The 18187-nt window shown below is 36.5% G+C and overlaps 1 protein-coding gene across 2 annotated transcripts in view; it reads left to right on the top strand.

The window, feature by feature from the left end:
- LOC127657276 (gephyrin-like) overlaps positions 1 to 18187 on the top strand; it is a 123059-nt gene that overhangs the window by 33247 nt on the left and 71625 nt on the right. For both annotated transcript variants that reach the window (XM_052146001.1, XM_052146002.1), the window contains exons 3-5: positions 7605 to 7683; positions 14680 to 14737; positions 15237 to 15329. In XM_052146001.1, the coding sequence (XP_052001961.1) occupies positions 7605 to 7683; positions 14680 to 14737; positions 15237 to 15329 (230 nt within the window). The remainder of the gene's footprint in view (positions 1 to 7604; positions 7684 to 14679; positions 14738 to 15236; positions 15330 to 18187) is intronic.

The raw sequence follows: 18187 nt of genomic DNA, 5'->3' as shown, positions 1-18187 counted from the left end.
TCTATTTGGCTGGTGAATTTCACTGCATCACATGCCACTTTGGCAGGCGCTTTTTTATCAGTTTGTGTCCGCTTGTAAAATAATGTAACATGCTCCAGTTTTGTCATCAATGGAGGTAAACTTTCTATTTGGCTGGTGAATTTCACTGCATCACATGCCACTTTGGCAGGCGCTTTTTTATCAGTTCGTGTCCGCTTGTAAAATAATGTAACATGCTCCAGTTTTGTCATCAATGGAGTTCACGTATCTTCAATACGTGTGCCTTGCGGAGACGGAGATGCTGCTACCGCACATAATAATAAAAAACGTTTCACGCAGGACGCGCCAGTTTAGTGTAAATAAAGCGTTTAGCGCACGTAAGCAAACGGAACCGGACTCAGAGCACTTCTGTTACTCTAAGCATGAGAGGGAGTTGTGGAGCACAGAACCGCTTTTTGCAAGTTAATAATTGCACATGGTCATATCGCGGTTTCGATTTTATTTCGATTAATTGTGCAGACCTAGTAGAATGGGGTTATCTTTTTAAGATTTTGGAAATATATCTATATATTGGATGGATTTAGTTACTTTATAGACATCCGGTAGCAGCAGTACAAACAAATGGATTACATTTCAGATTATTTACTCTGGATAGGGGCACCCGGCAGGGTTGCCCTCTTTCCCCATTATTGTTCTGTCTTGCTCTGTAATGCAGCAGCCACGATAAGAAGGGAGGATGATTTTCCAAGGATGGTGGAGGGAGGTGTGGCGCATAAGCTTTTGCTTTACGCAGACAATATTTTATTATTTGTCTCCGACCCCACAAAATTGTTTTTTTTACACAAAAAAAAGTTCTGTAGGTCTTCAGTCAGTAAGGAGCAGGTCTGTACATGAAACAGCTCTCATTAGCTAGTTCTGCTGCTCATCGAAAATCTCAGTTTGCAGTAGGTATACTGCGCTCATGTACTTGTATGTGTAGAGCCAGTGTTGTGCTGTCGCCAGCTGCTCTTACGAGCTCTTTGGCTCACACTCGCATGCTTTGTTTGTAGCAGATTACTACGAGCAGAGCGCTAATTCACTTCATAAAGACAACATATTCATTTAATTAAATAGCAGCCATTTGCAGTTTAATAATCACTACGAGTCACGTAGCAACCAGCGACCGGAGGTGAAAACTTCACAAAAACAGAAAGGGCTTCAAATAAAAGCTTGATTTAAATGTAAAAAGTACCACAGAAATATATCACTACTGTATAGTTAAGTAATATTCACTGTAATACTACTACTACTAATTACTAATTATATAATATTTAAGTAATATCTCACACTTATGATGCTCTGTTATGCAGAGATAATAAATAGATCCAATGCTGTATTTTGGATTGTGCTGTGAGGTTCTAAATAAAACCACCTCATTTGATAAAAATAATACAATATTATGTTTAAATTGAATTGTTCTATTTTCATTTGAAGTTTTAATTCTATTCATTTATTAAACACAATTTTGATGATAAACTTAAAATAAACTTGCTATGGATTTCAGAAAACAAAAAAACAGGTATCAGTATCGGCGAGCACCTAAAAGGAAGTATCGGTACTCGTTTTCCAAAACAACTGCACTCTGGAGTAAACAGGTGGTACTACAAGCTTGCATTTCTCAGGAATTTCTCAGGAAAGCATTGCGATTAATTGTGTTAATTTGTTTAACGTGTTATTTTTTGTAAAATGAATCGCACGTTATTAACGCGTTAAATCGACAGCCCTAATAAACAGTGAAACAAAGTCTTCTTCGTATCCAAATGTTACCATCCACCATGTTCCTCTTTTTGTCGATTTTGTGATAGGGTCTCAGCCCACTAATCATCATCATCATTAGTTTTTGAAACACAGTCAACTTGAATATTAGGGATGCTCCAATCAGGATTTTAACATCCGATACCGATCTCCAATTTGTTTTTCATCTCATCAATCGATGCTGATCATTTAACTTTTATTATCAGCTCTCTCAAAACTGGTTATTTGTAAGTTTTCTGCTCAATGTCACTGTTAACTACATTTCCCTGTTGGTAAAACAATAGTTGTTGCCTAGTTTTTGTTGTCAGTCAATAATTCAGTATACACAAAATAAAATTTTAAAATATAAATGTTATTTTTTATTCAATCCTTCAAAACTAGTAGGCTTATACAAACTATTCTTTACTGAGGCTTAATGTCAAACTGAAGTTGAACTGATAACCCATTGGTTAATTACATTTAAAGTGAAAGTTTTGGTTAGTTTGTCACATTTCATTCAATAATTTGTATTCATTATTTTATTATATTTAATTTAGCAATGCATTATATTATAGTAAATATTTGATATAGATTTATTATATAAGTTCCTTCCTTTTCATTTTGTTGGATGTTGGTAATATTAATATTCCAAACAATATTAATATTCGCTTGTTTCCGCGGGGAGTGTAATAAAGGCGACACGCTCTCTCGTGAGTTAAATAAATGACAGGGGAATGAAGAGATGTTTCTGGACTCTACTGGTGTTAATGCTGTTAATGTAGCAATCATTTAATAAAGATGTTTGAATTATATCTCTTCTTCTATTCTACGTTATTATTATGATACATTTATTTATTTATTTATTTGGGTCCCCATTAGCTTCCACAATGTGGTTGCTAGTCTTCCTGGGGCCCATAAACGTACTGAAACATATGTACAGTTAAAATACACAAATATAACATACATAAATATAACATTCATATAACATTACCGTATGTATACATTTATCCACATATACACATTCACACTCATACAGCATTTGACAATATCAGTACCTATAAACAGTCACAAATTAACTGATGTAATACTATTAATTGTAATCTGTAAACAATACATGTGCCTTGCGGAGACGGAGATGGTGCTACCGCACATAATAATAAAAAACGCTTCACGCAGGACGTGCCAGTTTAGTGTAAATAAAGCGTTTAGCGCACGTAAGCAAACAGAACCGGACTCAGAGCACTTCTGTTACTCTAAGCATGAGAGGGAGTTGTGGAGCACAGAACCGCTTTTTGCAAGTTAATAATTGCACATGGTCATATCGCGGTTTCGATTTTATTTCGATTAATTGTGCAGACCTAGTAGAATGGGGTTATCTTTTTAAGATTTTGGAAATATATCTATATATTGGATGGATTTAGTTACTTTATAGACATCCGGTAGCAGCAGTACAAACAAATGGATTACATTTCAGATTATTTACTCTGTATAGGGGCACCTGGCAGGGTTGCCCTCTTTCCCCATTATTGTTCTGTCTTGCTCTGTAATGTAGCAGCCACGATAAGAAGGGAGGATGATTTTCCAAGGATGGTGGAGGGAGGTGTGGCGCATAAGCTTTTGCTTTACGCAGACAATATTTTATTATTTGTCTCCGACCCCACAAAATCTATGCCTTGCCTCCACAGAATTATTCATGAAGTTTTCAGGATAGTTCTATCCTGACTCAGGATAGGAGTCAATTGGTCTAAATCCGAAGCTTTGGCTCTGACAGCATATTGCATAGTAATGACTTTTCAGCTGGGTGCTTTCCAGTGTCCCAAACAGGGCATTAAGTATTTGGGCATTTTATTCACAGTAAATTTGTGTGATTTAGTTGGTTAATTTTGACCCCTTAATAAAAAAGTTTTCGAGCAATGTGGGCAGGTGGGCTTCATCACATTTATCTATGATTGGGAAGGTTAATGTTATTCAAATGAATTGTATTCCAAAATTCAACTACCTGCTACAGTCTCTCCCTGTAGATGTCCCCCTCTCTTATTTCAAGCTATTTGATAGCATAGCAAAGTCCTTCATTTGGAATGGTAAACTTCCCATATTACATTTCAGTGATCTGCATAGGCCGATTGACAAAGGTGGGCTAGGCCTACTCAAGATTTTGTTTTATTATTATGCATTCGGTCTCCGACATTTGGCTCATTGGTCGCTTCCACCTGAGCGAGCCCCTCCCTGGATTTCTATTGAACATGAAGGTCTTGCCCCTATTTGGCCATTACAAAGCCTTTCTATCAAACTAACAGGAGCGCTTAAGTTACACCGTTATCTCACATTTGCATGCGGTGTGGACAAAAGTGTCCAGAGTGTTTAATTCAGACATTTATTTAAATGTTGTTTTGAGCATATGGCTGCATATGAACCCAAAATGTTGTATTAATAAGTCCCCTTTCTGCTGGACAGATTGGATTGTGAGGGAGTTTAGTATGCTCTGTGACCTATATGACAGTGGAGAGTTGAGATCCTTTGAAAATATGGTTCAACATTTTAGGATCCCCAGGTCTCAATTCTTTAGGTATTTACAGCTGCACAACCTGCTCTGTACTATTTTTGGGAGCATCCTCTTTAGGGGATGGAGGTCATCTGGAGCACCCTCATTTCGTGAGTGTTCATAGAGATGGGCATTTTTTATTATTTATTTATTTAGTTTTTTGTGCGTATTTTCAAGTTGGACAACAGGGATGTTTGTTGGGGGTCGGATGGATATTGGGAGGGCGAAAGGGAATTATGAGGGTTAAATGTTGATTCAGTGTGTATATATTTGCTTTTCTGTTTCATGTGTCTGAGTTAGGATAACCTCGTTTGTCTTCAATTCTAAAAGGTAAGATGTTTAATGAATTTACTGGGTTTTTCATGTTGAGTTTGAAGTCGCAATGAGCTGTTTATGTAGAAATGTGATTTTAAACCAAAAAAGGTTTTTGACTGTTTTGTGTTTAATTATATTTTTATTTTCAGCTTTTAAACATGTACATTTACATGCAAATGTTATCACCAAATTCCAACAATAAATGTTGTTTTGAAGCTTCTTCATGTGGTGTCCAATCATGCTTTTTCAAATGGATGCGCTGCATATTGCGCTCTCTCCACAAGTTCATAGAAACATAATAATTATAACATTAGAAAGTTGAGACTTTATTTTTCCCGCCTTTTACTTGCAGACGTGATATAATTATCAAGCTCCCAATGAGAACTTTTTCCTATCAGTGATTTCCTCAACAAGAACATCCAGCTCTTGTCTACTGAAGTTTTTTATTTTTGTCGAATTAAAAGTTATCAAATGAATGGAGCCTGGGTTGCTCAGCGAATATTGACTCCAGGGAGTGCTGTGTGACACATTTTTGTGAATCTGGCCACAATACTGATACGATGCTATTAAATCTGCAGAGTGAAACACCCTGCGTGACCAGTATAGTACAATTACACAAAAGTATACAAATTACTCTTACGAGCTGGTTCTTTTTAGGGAATCAAAAACACTTTAAATCAGAGTGGTTACAGAGCTAATCTATCTTGGCTATTGAACCACAAGTAATTTCGTCATGTCCGACTTGAAACTAAGCAAGAATTGTTCTTTGTTTTTAAAGTGTAATTACAGACTGATTGTTCAGTTTTGTTTTTAAGAAATGGTGTTTTATAAAATTTAAAATGATAAATTGATAAAATATGCCACCAAATGTTAAATTCTTTACTATTCCCATCCCTAGTGCTACCAGAAATGTTTATAAGCAGTCTTGTATCGTAGTCTTCTTAGTGAATGCAGCTTAGAAGTTGGCTCCACTCTAAGCTTGGCTTATCAGCTCTGAGGTTGGACCTTTGGTGTTTGGGGAACAGAGTAAGGTCCAGAGGTCCTCTCTGGATGTTGGCAGGGGTTAACGAGACTGAGTTTTACACCAGCTCAGCTCATGCAAGTCTAACTCCTACTCGCAGTCACAGGCAACAAACACACACACACACACACACACACACACACACACACACACACACACACACACACACACACACACACACACACACACACAAACACACACCGTCTCATGCTGAGAGGGAAACTCTCACCTCACCAAAGTGTCCAAGCAGACAGACTTTTCCATCTGCAGAGCTGTGAGTTACAGACATGAGGTGGAATGAAAGCGTGTGTGCGTGTGTGCGCGTGTGCGTGCATGCCATGTGGGAATCAATGGCCGTGAATAAGCTATTTATATTATAGTACATGTAATGTCTTTCCTTCACTAACATAAAAGTGACCTGGTCATACAATATTGTTTTGGATATGTACAATGAGGGGCTTTGGGTAACCAGGTAAATATGATGGTGTATGTCTATAGTTATTCAATACGTATATTAAAGATATGAAAGTACCATGGTATTAGCTTCTGTTACCTTCACTGAACAATGGTAATACCATTGCATTCTTCAAAGGACATGCAAACACTATGTATATAAGAGCAAGGCATATGAATATGGTAATCATTCTGTACATCAAAGGTAGATAGATGTATTACCATCTGTTACCATCAATATTTCATGGCATAATTTGAAGTACCTTGGAATGCCAAGTAAATACCATGGCATATTTATATGGTAATCATTAAGAATAATGGTATATATCAAATTACCATGGGCTGCCTTGTAGTGACATTAACATTCTGATGGTTTAACGTTTCTGATGAATGTTCCAACTGATGTGTCTCTCACTCTCTCTCACACACATGCACACACCCTCTCGGTCACTTACTATATATACGGTACACATCGGTAATACAATCCCCATTCATTCACACACAGATGCTTGTTTGCTTGCCTGTGACAAGAAGTTTTCCGCTGCCTCTCTGAGGAGAGCTCACTTCTACTGGCTATTGCAGGGAACACCAGCCTATTTATAGATCAAGGTTTAGCAGGGTAGAGAGAGAGAGCAAGAGATGAGGAGAAAAGAGAGTAGGGTGAGAAAATGCTGCAATTATAAAGCAAGTGTTGCAACGAGTCCTTCTGCGTGATGGGGAATGTGACGGTGAATGCCAGCACTTTATCATTTATTTATACAGCACAGATCATTCTCTTCTCTATTACGGTTTCTCTAACTCCATCATTTTACATGATTTTGATTTGTTTTGAACTACAATAGACTAAAGAAAATTCATTAAAGGAATAGTTTACACAAAAATGAAAATTCTGTCATCATTTACTTTTACTGTTTTACATCATTTAGACATGACTTTCCCTTATATGGAACGCAAAAGGAGAAATTAGGCTGAACGTTAACCCCAGTCACCATTCACATTTTGCCTAACATATACTTGTGTTTCACAGAAGAAATTAAGTCATACTGGTTTTCAACAACATGTGTGTGAGTAAATGATGACAGAAAGTTTTGCGTGCACTATGCCTTTAACTACTGTTGTAGTACAATATTTAGTAACTGCTGGTTGCTATGAACTGGTGCTTCAGGATGTGCTGAGTTGATTTTTATTATCAGTGGTGCTGGTTCTGCTCACCATCATCCTTCTTCTAAAATCCCAGAGGAAGTTGACATAACTCAGAGGAGGACAGTAATGTTAATGCTCTGCGGTGCGTAACAGCGTGGCCTCAGCGTCACATCAGGGCCCGAGCATATGATTCTCCACGCTTGTAGCTGTGTGCTACTGTTGAGTAATGTGTTTTAACCTCAGGACTAAAGTGACATTTAAAGAATGAGACAATATTCGCTCTGCGAAGGGGCATTCTGAAATGATGTGCTCTTTTTCTCTTTTATCTTCCATTATCTTATGTCTCTCACACTTTCTCTGTCTCTTTCCTCCCTGCAGTGAGTGACAGCTGCTTCAGAAACCTTGCTGAGGACCGCAGTGGAGTCAACCTCAAAGATCTTGTCCATGACCCGTCCTTGTAAGTGACTCACACACAACACATACTGTAGCCTATTTCTGACACTACCAGCCATTGTTTCCCATTCACAGTCCTTCTGTGCTCCAAGAACATTAAATGAAGCACAAAATGAGGTCAACCGATTTTGCCAATACTGATAACAGATTAATTGGCCGATTTTTTTTTAATCGATTTATAGAATGTAAAAAATATTCTTAGTCTTTTCTTGCAATGATGAGCACAGAGACAGAGGCTACAAGAGGCTATATATTTTTAACTATAAACATGCCTGGAACACACTGGGCACTCTTATTTTGAAGTGAAGGAGACTTGTCTCCATTGTATCCAGTGCAATATAGTGAAGTAGGCTATTTAACAAATTAAGCGTTTCATAGCCTATGAATTCACTATTATACTGTTGAACAAAGCTGTTCTAATTGTAGAATTGTCCAGCACCGACCACAGACGAATACCGTGGAATAAAATATTTTTTTGGCAATTTTTGACATATGTTTTGACCGATAACCGATAGTTCCAAAGGCTTCTATCGGCAGTGATTAAACGGTAAAACCAATATATTGATCTACCTCTATCACCCATGATGATCAAGAGTTCCCATTCCTGTCTATGTAGGACAAATTTCGCAAATGCATGCTTTATTGGTGCATAAAGAATAATATCACTTAAAGAGCACCTATTATGCCATTTAAAATGTTCCTAATATTGTTTTGGGAGTCCCCAACAACAGTTTTACATGCATGCAATGACAAAAAACACTTTTGTTGTCTTATAATATGCATTTATGTTTACCTGATTTGCTCACCGACTCCCAAATGATTCGTTCAACGACTCATTTTTCCAAACCCCTCCTTTGCGTGATGCTAATCTGCGGTGATTGGTCAGATGACCCAGTCAGTTGTGATTGGTATACTCTGTGCAGAGATTGTCGGAAACGGAACGCCCATCACCGCTTTGTAGTAAAAAAATCGAAATCAGAGAAGGAATCTGAGTTGATTTATGTTAGCGATCATAGCCCAAAGTTAGGTGGTAAACACCCAATCAGTTATTGTTTGCATTAGCCCAGCGCATAAACATATTGATAAAGCACTGCATTACTACAAGTTATTGCTCTATTCTTTATGACAACTCCAATAACATCGACAAACATTTCACATATTTCAAAAAAATTGACATTGGAGACCTAGAAGCTGCGCGGAGTGTAACTTACGCAACACACACAAATACTTATTAAGCATGCTAAAAAACACATAAAAGCAACAATTATTAATAATACTTACAGGCTGTGATTCGGAGGAGGAAGCTGATCCAAATAAACTTGGTGCTGAACCTTCCTTCAGTATCAACCGGCTCGCGAATCCACACTTGAAAGCATTCATGTTCGTAAAGCAATCGTCATTAAAATGACGCGAACACAGCACAAGGTTCGGGCTGTACTTGTGTGGTATAGTTGTAAATATAAACTCTAGCCACTGATTCTTCACATGCTCGTCCCTGGGCAGTGAATAAAAGGTCGCTTTTGATACGCACTTCAGAACACAGCGTCTTGTTGTCGACATGATGTTTTCAAGTTTTCCCTGGTGTCTGCGCGCGCAATGAGTGGGCGCGGACAATTTGATAATTTTTCGTCTTGACGTCACAACAAAAAGGAAAATGACTCATTGGAAAAACGATTCATTACATTGACTCAGAGTCGACTCCTACTTTTGAGAGACAATAACTTTTTTTACGGTGAACTTTCATATATAAAATTTGCAGGATGTTTTTGTTCACTTAAATCTATGTCACACACTACATGAAAGGTAATTTTCAAAATTCCATAATAGGTGCCCTTTAATGTTAAAAGTTAATTTTTTGGGGTGAAAGTACAGTGCGTGGTACAGTGGTTTTGTGCTTCATGTAGTTTTTTAGCTAATATCACTGGCCTGTGTCGTTTGATGTTATAGTCCACTATTTTCACCTTAACTAGGTTTTTAAAATCTCCAATTTACATAATGGGAAGTATGTGTTTGTGCCATCAAATCCTTGATTAGTTCTTAAATTTACCTGTCTAATCAAAACATATGATTCATTGTAAGAAGCTGTTACTTTAAGTGCAACACAACACATCTTAACCATCTTTATGTCTTGTTTTTAAATGTTATTAATAAAAAAAAGCAGTTTATGTTTACAGCATTATTTTGTTTTCTTTAGCACTTTTGTATGTTTTTTGTGGCAGACCAATCCAATGTTACTCGTTAGGAATATTTATGTTATATTAACTCTATTTACTGAGGAAGTATATAGCTGTGAGGTATAAGAAGACCAAAGAATTTAGAGTGTACTGGAGAAATGGTGCTCCCTGCTCCTTTTCACGTGATGATGAAAACAGTTGTGGGGCTTTTGTGCTACTGGTGAGGCATTATAACACTTCATGGCCACAATCTTGTTTCTTTGTGTAACATTTTTGTTTCATTAATGGAGTGGACTTTATGTATAATTTTAATATTTTTATTTGACCAGAATACTCTTATGCTGACTAGAGACATCCCAGACCACACATAAAATACTTTGACCAAAATGCCAGAACTCCAACTGTCAATGTTTTATACCAGTGTGTGTAAAATGTTCTCAAATTTGTTGTCTTTTGTACTAACATGCACAACAATTTATAATATTTGACAAGATTCTGAATGTTTTTAATAATTTTTAAAATAATACTTTAGTAAATTGTTTAAAAACCTAACTAACTTCAAATGCCTGGATAAAACACGGAATAATAGATTTATGATTTTAAAGAGATTAGTTAAAAAAGAAAATCTGTCATTTACTGACCCTCATGTAGTTTCAAACCCATATGACACTCTTCTGTGGAACCCAAAAGATGTTAGGCAGAATGTTAGGGACTGGCAGCCTCAGTCACTATTTACTTCTATTGTATGGGAAAAAAGCATTGGTAAATATTAACAATTTCTCATGTTCTGCTGAAGATAGTTGTACACAAGGACGAGTAAACAATGACAATTGTAATTTTTGAGTGCACTAATCCTTAAATGTAGCCAAAAGAAGACAGTGTTGCTATGTTCACGTAACATCCTGATGAAAGGGAGGGGGAATGCACACACATACAACACTTCTACAACAGGTGCCAGATCAAGGCAAAAAGCACTGAAATAAAACTGAAGGGGATCTGCACAGTTTAATAATTCCCTTTTATTAATTTAAAAACCACAACAAAGTTTTGATCAGAATGATCTTCATCAGGCACACATCAATATGCAACAAATAACATCCTGTCCAATAAGAACAACAGAAGATCACTTCGGGCAGTTTATCAAGACCGTGGTGATCCTAATAAAATGCTCAGTGAGTGTATATTTTAAGTTTATTGCAAAATAATCATATATATAAGAAGTTTGAGAGTGACTCGATTATATCATTCACAGTGTATCATGGAAGTAGGTGGTCACTGCAGAGCTCTTTGGTGGCTCTTTCTCTTCAGTATTTTGTAGTGTAGTTCTTTGCCAGGAATTCTGCAATTAAACACAAGTTTAAAAATGAAGTTGAAATAACATGAACTTGTGGCTTCAGCAGAAGCATATACCATCAAGTAACAACCTTGAAACTCACAGTTGGTCTGTCTTTATAGGTTTATAATTTGTTGTTAATACCAAAAACATTTATGGGATTTTTGCTTGCAGAACCAGCACCGTATTAAACATCAAATATATTGTAATATCATTGGCTGTGATTTTGTCGCATCACAAGAAATCTTTGCATTCAGTATGAATTGATGAATTTTTGCGTTGATGTAAACTTCTTGCGTTACACCTGGTTAGGACACTGTGTTATCCATTTTCAGGCCTCAGCTATATTCACACACACACACACACACACACACACACACACACACACACACACACACACGTTGGTCTACCTATCATTATGAGGACTTTCCATAGACATAATGACTTTTATACTGTATAAACTATAGATTCTATCCTCTAAACCTAACACAACCCCTAAACCTAATCATCACAGAAAACTTTCTGCATTTTTACATTTTCAATAAAACATTGTTTAGTATGATTTTTAAGCGATTTGAATTATGGGGACACTAGAAATGTCCTCATAAATCACATTTATAGCATAATACCCTTGTAATTACTAATTTGTAACTTACAAAATTGTCCTCGTAAATCACAAAAACACGCACACACACACACACACACACACACACACACACACACACACATACACACACACACACGTGCATTGTAAACCAACTCACATATCCACTCATTAACACAACTGTCCGAATTCAGAATGCACTCCTTTTAGATTCTGAGTCCTTTCTTCCAGTTCTTTTTGTTTGTTTGTTTGTGTGTGTGCGCGTGTGTGCGTGTGTGTACTCGCTCACACAAACAAAATACCCAGGTTGAAATCCCAAACTCATCTCTGTCTTAAAGAACCTCTCCTCAAACCCCCAATCTTCACACACCAGCGGTTTCCCTGGCAACCGGATTAAAGAGCTCTGCATCTTTGTGTTCCGCATATTCCTCTTTTAGTCTCCGCTCTCCCTGTTTCTCTCTTCCCTTTTTTTCTCTCTCTTTCTTTTCTCTATTTCTCACTCTATTGTGGGCATAACACCATAATACTTATATTTATAGAAAGATCGGCTTTATTGATTATCAAGGGAATATTTAGATGCAAACTGCATTGTATTTGATGTAAATGTATACAAATGTACATACTAGTAATGCTAGTCATCGTTTATAAAACCTCTTTAGTCAAAGCAATGGCACAACAGTTAATGCATACCAGGGCACCAGACTAACATTTGAGAGCAGTGGCACTGGTGCCACCAAGTTCTACAGATTGTGGCACCAGTACTTCATTTGGGAGCACTGGTGGGCTTTAGGTAGGGATGGGCATTTTCGAGTGATTTTGTAACCCACAAAAAACGAGTAATTGATTAGTTGTAAATTAAAATGTCAGTTTAAAATATCAAGTATGACAAGGACGTGAAATTTACATTTTGTTTTATTCAAAAACATTACTAACTTCAACAAACTATGCTTTTCTTTTGAAAAGAAAAATATGCATTAAAACAGATTTAGAAATAACTGTAAAAAAAAAACATTTGCGCTCACCTGGAGCTTACATGCTGACGGCATGAGGGTAATGCACATATATGAAACTCTGAGTCTACATAAAAAGGCTATCACATTTTTATTATTTCACATTTGTATTATTCAGAAAAACAGGTGGTGAAAGTTGGCTTTTTGTAAAATGTGCTCTTATCTTATTCAGATATTTAACGCACTGAAACAGGTAAAGGTCGTGCAAGGAGGAGGACCGGCTTAACAATAAACATATACTTTTAATGATATAAATGAAATTAAAACAACATAAAACATAAGGATGCAGACACACATGCATCTCTCTATCTCTCGAACCGGCGTCTCCAGCTGCCCCTTATCTCGCTCTCCTGCTGATCAGCCGAATCAGTGCCATCAGGCCATGCTCCATCACGGGCCGGCCACACCCTCCCCCTCGTCACACACACTTACCAGTCTGATAAGCTTCTGAGTTTCTTGTACTGCTTCACATTTCCTTTCCACCATAAAAACAGACCCTTCCAACAAGAACTGAATACCAAAAGAGTAGAATTTAATAAGAATTTAAATATTACTAGTATTGCCACACATGGCTTTGCTTGAAAGCACACATATACTTCGACGTCACACATCCACAGGACAGCCCAGTGGACTCAAGTGTAACTGCGAGATTTGGTGAGAGAATCGGAGGCAAAATACAGGATAATTCAGCGTTGCCCAAGGCAGGCAAATGCACAAAGGAAAATCAATTTACGATATTCGAGAAGTGTTTTTTAAAAGTCAACTCTCTGATGCAGAACAATTACTCGATTCATTGATTAGCTGATTACTCTTGCACATCCCCAGTTTTAGGGCCTTTAAATGGAAAGTATAATAATAAAGTACAGAAACCATTTCAATTTTAATATTATTTTTGTATCACAAATACAGTTAACAATATGTATATCGCATTTTTATTGTCACTTAGAAATGCACATTCGAATGTAAAAAAATAATTTTGAGTTGGGATGCTGATGTGAAGGCTGGTGAGTTCAGTGCACTCTGCTATTGCGATGCAAGGTTTAATAGGGTAGTGCCATTTTGTCACACTTTAGGAGTATATGGCAGCGCTTAATAAATAAAAGTACGGCAATTTTGGAAAAGTTGCGACCTCTAACAAAATTAAGATGCACCGGCAGGAAAAATGGTTGCAAAATGCTGTCTGGAGTGAGGCATATGCTCCTGATATGTTGAGACTTGGTGCTCAAGCAGATGATTTTGTTTCGAGTCAGACCTGTGATTCCTTCCAACTCCATTTCCTCTTTTTCACCAATAATTTCCTTTCACTTAATACTGTCTAATAAAAAAAAGTGTCAAAATAGCCCAAATAAACTATTAGTTTTTTTTGCAATAATGACCCTCTCGCTGTACATTATCCCTAACTTGTTTGTAAAAATCCAAAATATTAGTTTTTTTTGTATTATTATTATTATTGCTGGCTGCAGTACTACTAGCGGCCACATGATTTGTTAAAAAGTTATTTTACACCTGGTTGCTTAAATTAGGGACTTTGTGTTTGAAACCTAGCCATTTCATTAAGCTACCTGTTTTGTGGGCTTAAAAACGGCACTGTCAAAGTTAAAACCTCCGTGAGCCGTCACCCCTGAGAATGCAGACATGCATAAAACAGCAACAGCCCCCTGAAAGAGGGAAATTTCTTCTTTATCTGTCATCCTGTTGTGGGTGGAGTGTGTGGGGATGTATTTTGACAGCTTTCTCATACCTCTGGCATTGTGTTGCTCTTACTCTCTTCCCTGCATGCTGTCACATTGTGTCTCTCTGTGTTTCTCCTTCACCGTTAGGACTGAACATGCACTAACAGGTGTTGTCGGTTGTGTGAATGTGTGTGTTTCACCCACAGGCTCGGAGGCATAATCTCTTCATACAAAATAGTCCCTGATGAGATTGATGAGATCAAGGTAACGCTTTCTCTCACCGCTTCCACAAAACATTCTGTACACACACACACACACACACACACACACACACACACACACACACACGTTTGCACTTAGAGGCCAGCTCAAAAATGCCACATATTCAAACAATGCCTTCTTTTCATCATAGGTTTAGGTGTAATTTTTTTTCAATATTTGGTTGCCAGCTTACATATGGTGGTCCCAAAAAGCTTTTTTACACTCGAGTTACAATTAAAAATGTGTGTGTCAAAATATGAAACCATGTGGAATTTAGTTTTCAGAAAGATACCACATGCACACAACAAAAATGTTTTGTTTGTTTTAAAATGTTCAATTCATAAATATACTATACGTTTTAAAAGATAAAACAGTATATACTGACAGAATTACTAGTGAAAGTTTCTTTTAACACACTGACAGGATTGATTATATTTATATTCGCGTGTGTGTGTGTGTGTGTGTGTGTGTGTGTGTGTGTGTGTGTGTGTGTGTATTAAAGGAGACACTGGTGGACTGGTGCGATGAGAAAGAGCTCAACTTGATCCTGACCACCGGTGGAACGGGCTTTGCACCCCGTGATGTCACGCCTGAGGTACATGGGAGCCCACCTGTTTGTGTTTGTGTCCATGTGAGTGTGTGTTTATTCCCCACCCCCACGTGTCTTTGTATTTCTGTGTCTATATGCGTGAGAGTGAGAGAAATAGTCCGCTTTGTGTTAATGTTGTGTCATTTTACATAAGTGTTACATGTGTGCATTGCTTTGTGTGTATACATATTGTTTAAATTGGTGAGTCACATGAAGAACATGTCAGGGTATGAGAAGTGTGAGGGGAAAGTCCTGTAAAAGTGTCAATCAAAATATGGTGACAAACATGTCACTTGACTTTTCAGTTATGAAAAGGTAGTCAAGAAATCCCATTAAAAGGCATAATTTTATAACCTAACATTTTATGAAATAATGGTTTGACTATATTGTTTTACAAAGTAAAAAAAAAAGAAAAAAAAAAAAAAAAAATTAAAATAATTAAAAAAAAAAAAAAAAAAACTTGTCCCCTTAACCTGGTACACCACTTCTATGGCATTTACTGTTATTTATGTTTTTATTTTGTACTCTTTTTGTTTTCTCATGTCAAGCATTAGTACAAGATATATCAGCTGTGCAAAAAAGCAAAATAAGTAATTAATAATTTAAAAATAATATTTGTCCCTTGATTTCATGTCATTGCTAAAAACTTGTATTTTGATAATACAAAAAGTTGTGGAAACGAACTTACAAGGTCAGAGGAAGAAGCGGCTGCTCAAATGTGCATATAGTGATTTTCCCACCTTGTTCAAAAAGTTATTCATTTACATTTTAATTGTATTTTGATCCACGTTTCAATTAAATATCAATGGTATTACATTGTTTAATGTTCATGTGAAAGATTATTATTGATAAACTATTGATTTAATGCTATAATTTATTGATTTTAGTCTGATGTTTTGTGATGTTATTGAGAACATTTTAGAAAATGAATCTTTTAAGAGAATTTGTCACTACTGTTATCACCACTGGTGTTACAACACTTGCTTCATTCGTTTAACAAAATGTAATAATACAAATAATAAATACATGTATTTATTATGAACAATAAAACTTGTCAAGATGTTAAAACATGCGTACCCTCATATTTCATATGCAAAAACTGAACTGAATAAAAAATTTCAATATTTTGTATGTCGGAAAGTCAAATTGTTCAGAAAGTATCAGAAATAACTACAAGTTGTGTCTACATATAGTAGTTTAACGGTAACACTTTACAATAAGATTTTATTTGTTAACATTAGCTAACATGAACTAACAATGAACGCTACTTTTACCGCATTTATTAATCTTGGTTGATGTTAATTTCAACATATAATAATACATTTTTAAAATCAAGAGTCATAAATGTTAACATTAGTTAATGCGCATGAATTAACAATGAACAATTGCATTTTTTTTTAAATAAATTAACATTAACTACGATTAATAAATTATGTAAAAATATATTGTTCATTGTGACTTCATGACACCTAATGCATTAACTAATGTTAACAAATGGAACCTTATTGTAAAGTGTTACCAGTTTAACAAACACTTGCATTGAATATAGTAGAGTTCAAATGCCTAAATACTGAATTTGATGAAGAGCTTCTCCACTGCTAATAACAATGACATTCATGTATTTTTAAATAAGGCCTAAGTGTCCAAATACATTTTGGGGGCACAGTATTTTGTTGCTGTGTGTTCTCATAGACCAACGCACAAAGTTGCTGTAATGAATGTCTGTGAGTGAAATTGTGTTTGCATGTGTGTTTCTATATCAGAGTCTGGCGGGGATTATGTCTGGTGTAGCGACACTCTCTAGCTCTTTTTGATGCATCCTGCTCTCCTTTTCCCTTTTACTAATGTGAGCGTTTGAAGTGTCATTCAATTCAAGGGCACACTGCATCACATCGCAGAGAAATGTTCCTTTTCTTTTAGCAAGAGATCTCTTTTTTCTTTTTCTCCACCCCTCCCTGCTGCGCACATTTCTTCTGACTTTGCGTGTGTGTGTGTGTGTGTTTGTGCATGTGTTTACTTGAACACTATATGCGGGTGTGTATGTGTTTCACTGGAATGGGACAGTGGAGGTTGAGGGATTGGAGTCCCAGGGGATGCTGGGAAGGGTTCGGAAAACGTGAATTTTAGATGGAAGAAGAGAGAGATCAAAGGCTCACTGGAATTGAGTTTGTAATGAAAAACCTCAGCGACCGTGCTGTGCTGATGTCATGAACATTGTGGTAATGCCAGAACTGTGAAGAACAATTGGCTCTAAATGCTGAATTATTTTAGCCTGTTTACATACATAATAGCAAAAAAGTAATACTGTAGTTAATAAATTAAAAAACAAATAAATAAATACATAAATAAAAATCAGCTTGGTCTCTATTATAAGTAACTATAATGCGATTCGTTCTGGTCCTTGACAGTGATTGGTTAATATAGTGTTACATTTACCATCCATCCGTCTGTCTGTCTGTCTGCCTGTCTGTCTGTCTGTCTTGAAGCTTAACATTTTTCAAACTAATTTTAAGACAAGGCTTTGTCAAGCCAATGTCAAAGTTAAATAACAGTTTTAATAAAGCAATAGGGTACACAATGCTATATAGTGTCTTGTTGCTTATAGTACAGCAAAATCACAGATAAGATTGCTGTTTGGAGCCTTGGCACACTGGTAGTGTGCATGTTTTTTAAGGTCCAATTAAATAATTGTTTTTTGGTGCCCCCCGACAATGTCACTATATGACAGGGTGGATTTTCCCTCTTGAAATCGTTAAATATATAATTTCTTCTCCAAGCAAGAACATTTGTTGCAATAGGCTGTATTTTATGTAAACAGCATAGACAACATTCGAATCAGTATAGTAAAACTAAACAATTTAAAA

Source organism: Xyrauchen texanus, chromosome 16 (genome assembly GCF_025860055.1).
Source record: "Xyrauchen texanus isolate HMW12.3.18 chromosome 16, RBS_HiC_50CHRs, whole genome shotgun sequence".
In the NCBI taxonomy this organism is placed as follows: Eukaryota; Metazoa; Chordata; class Actinopteri; order Cypriniformes; family Catostomidae; genus Xyrauchen; species Xyrauchen texanus.
This window is presented reverse-complemented; position numbering and strand designations above follow the sequence as displayed.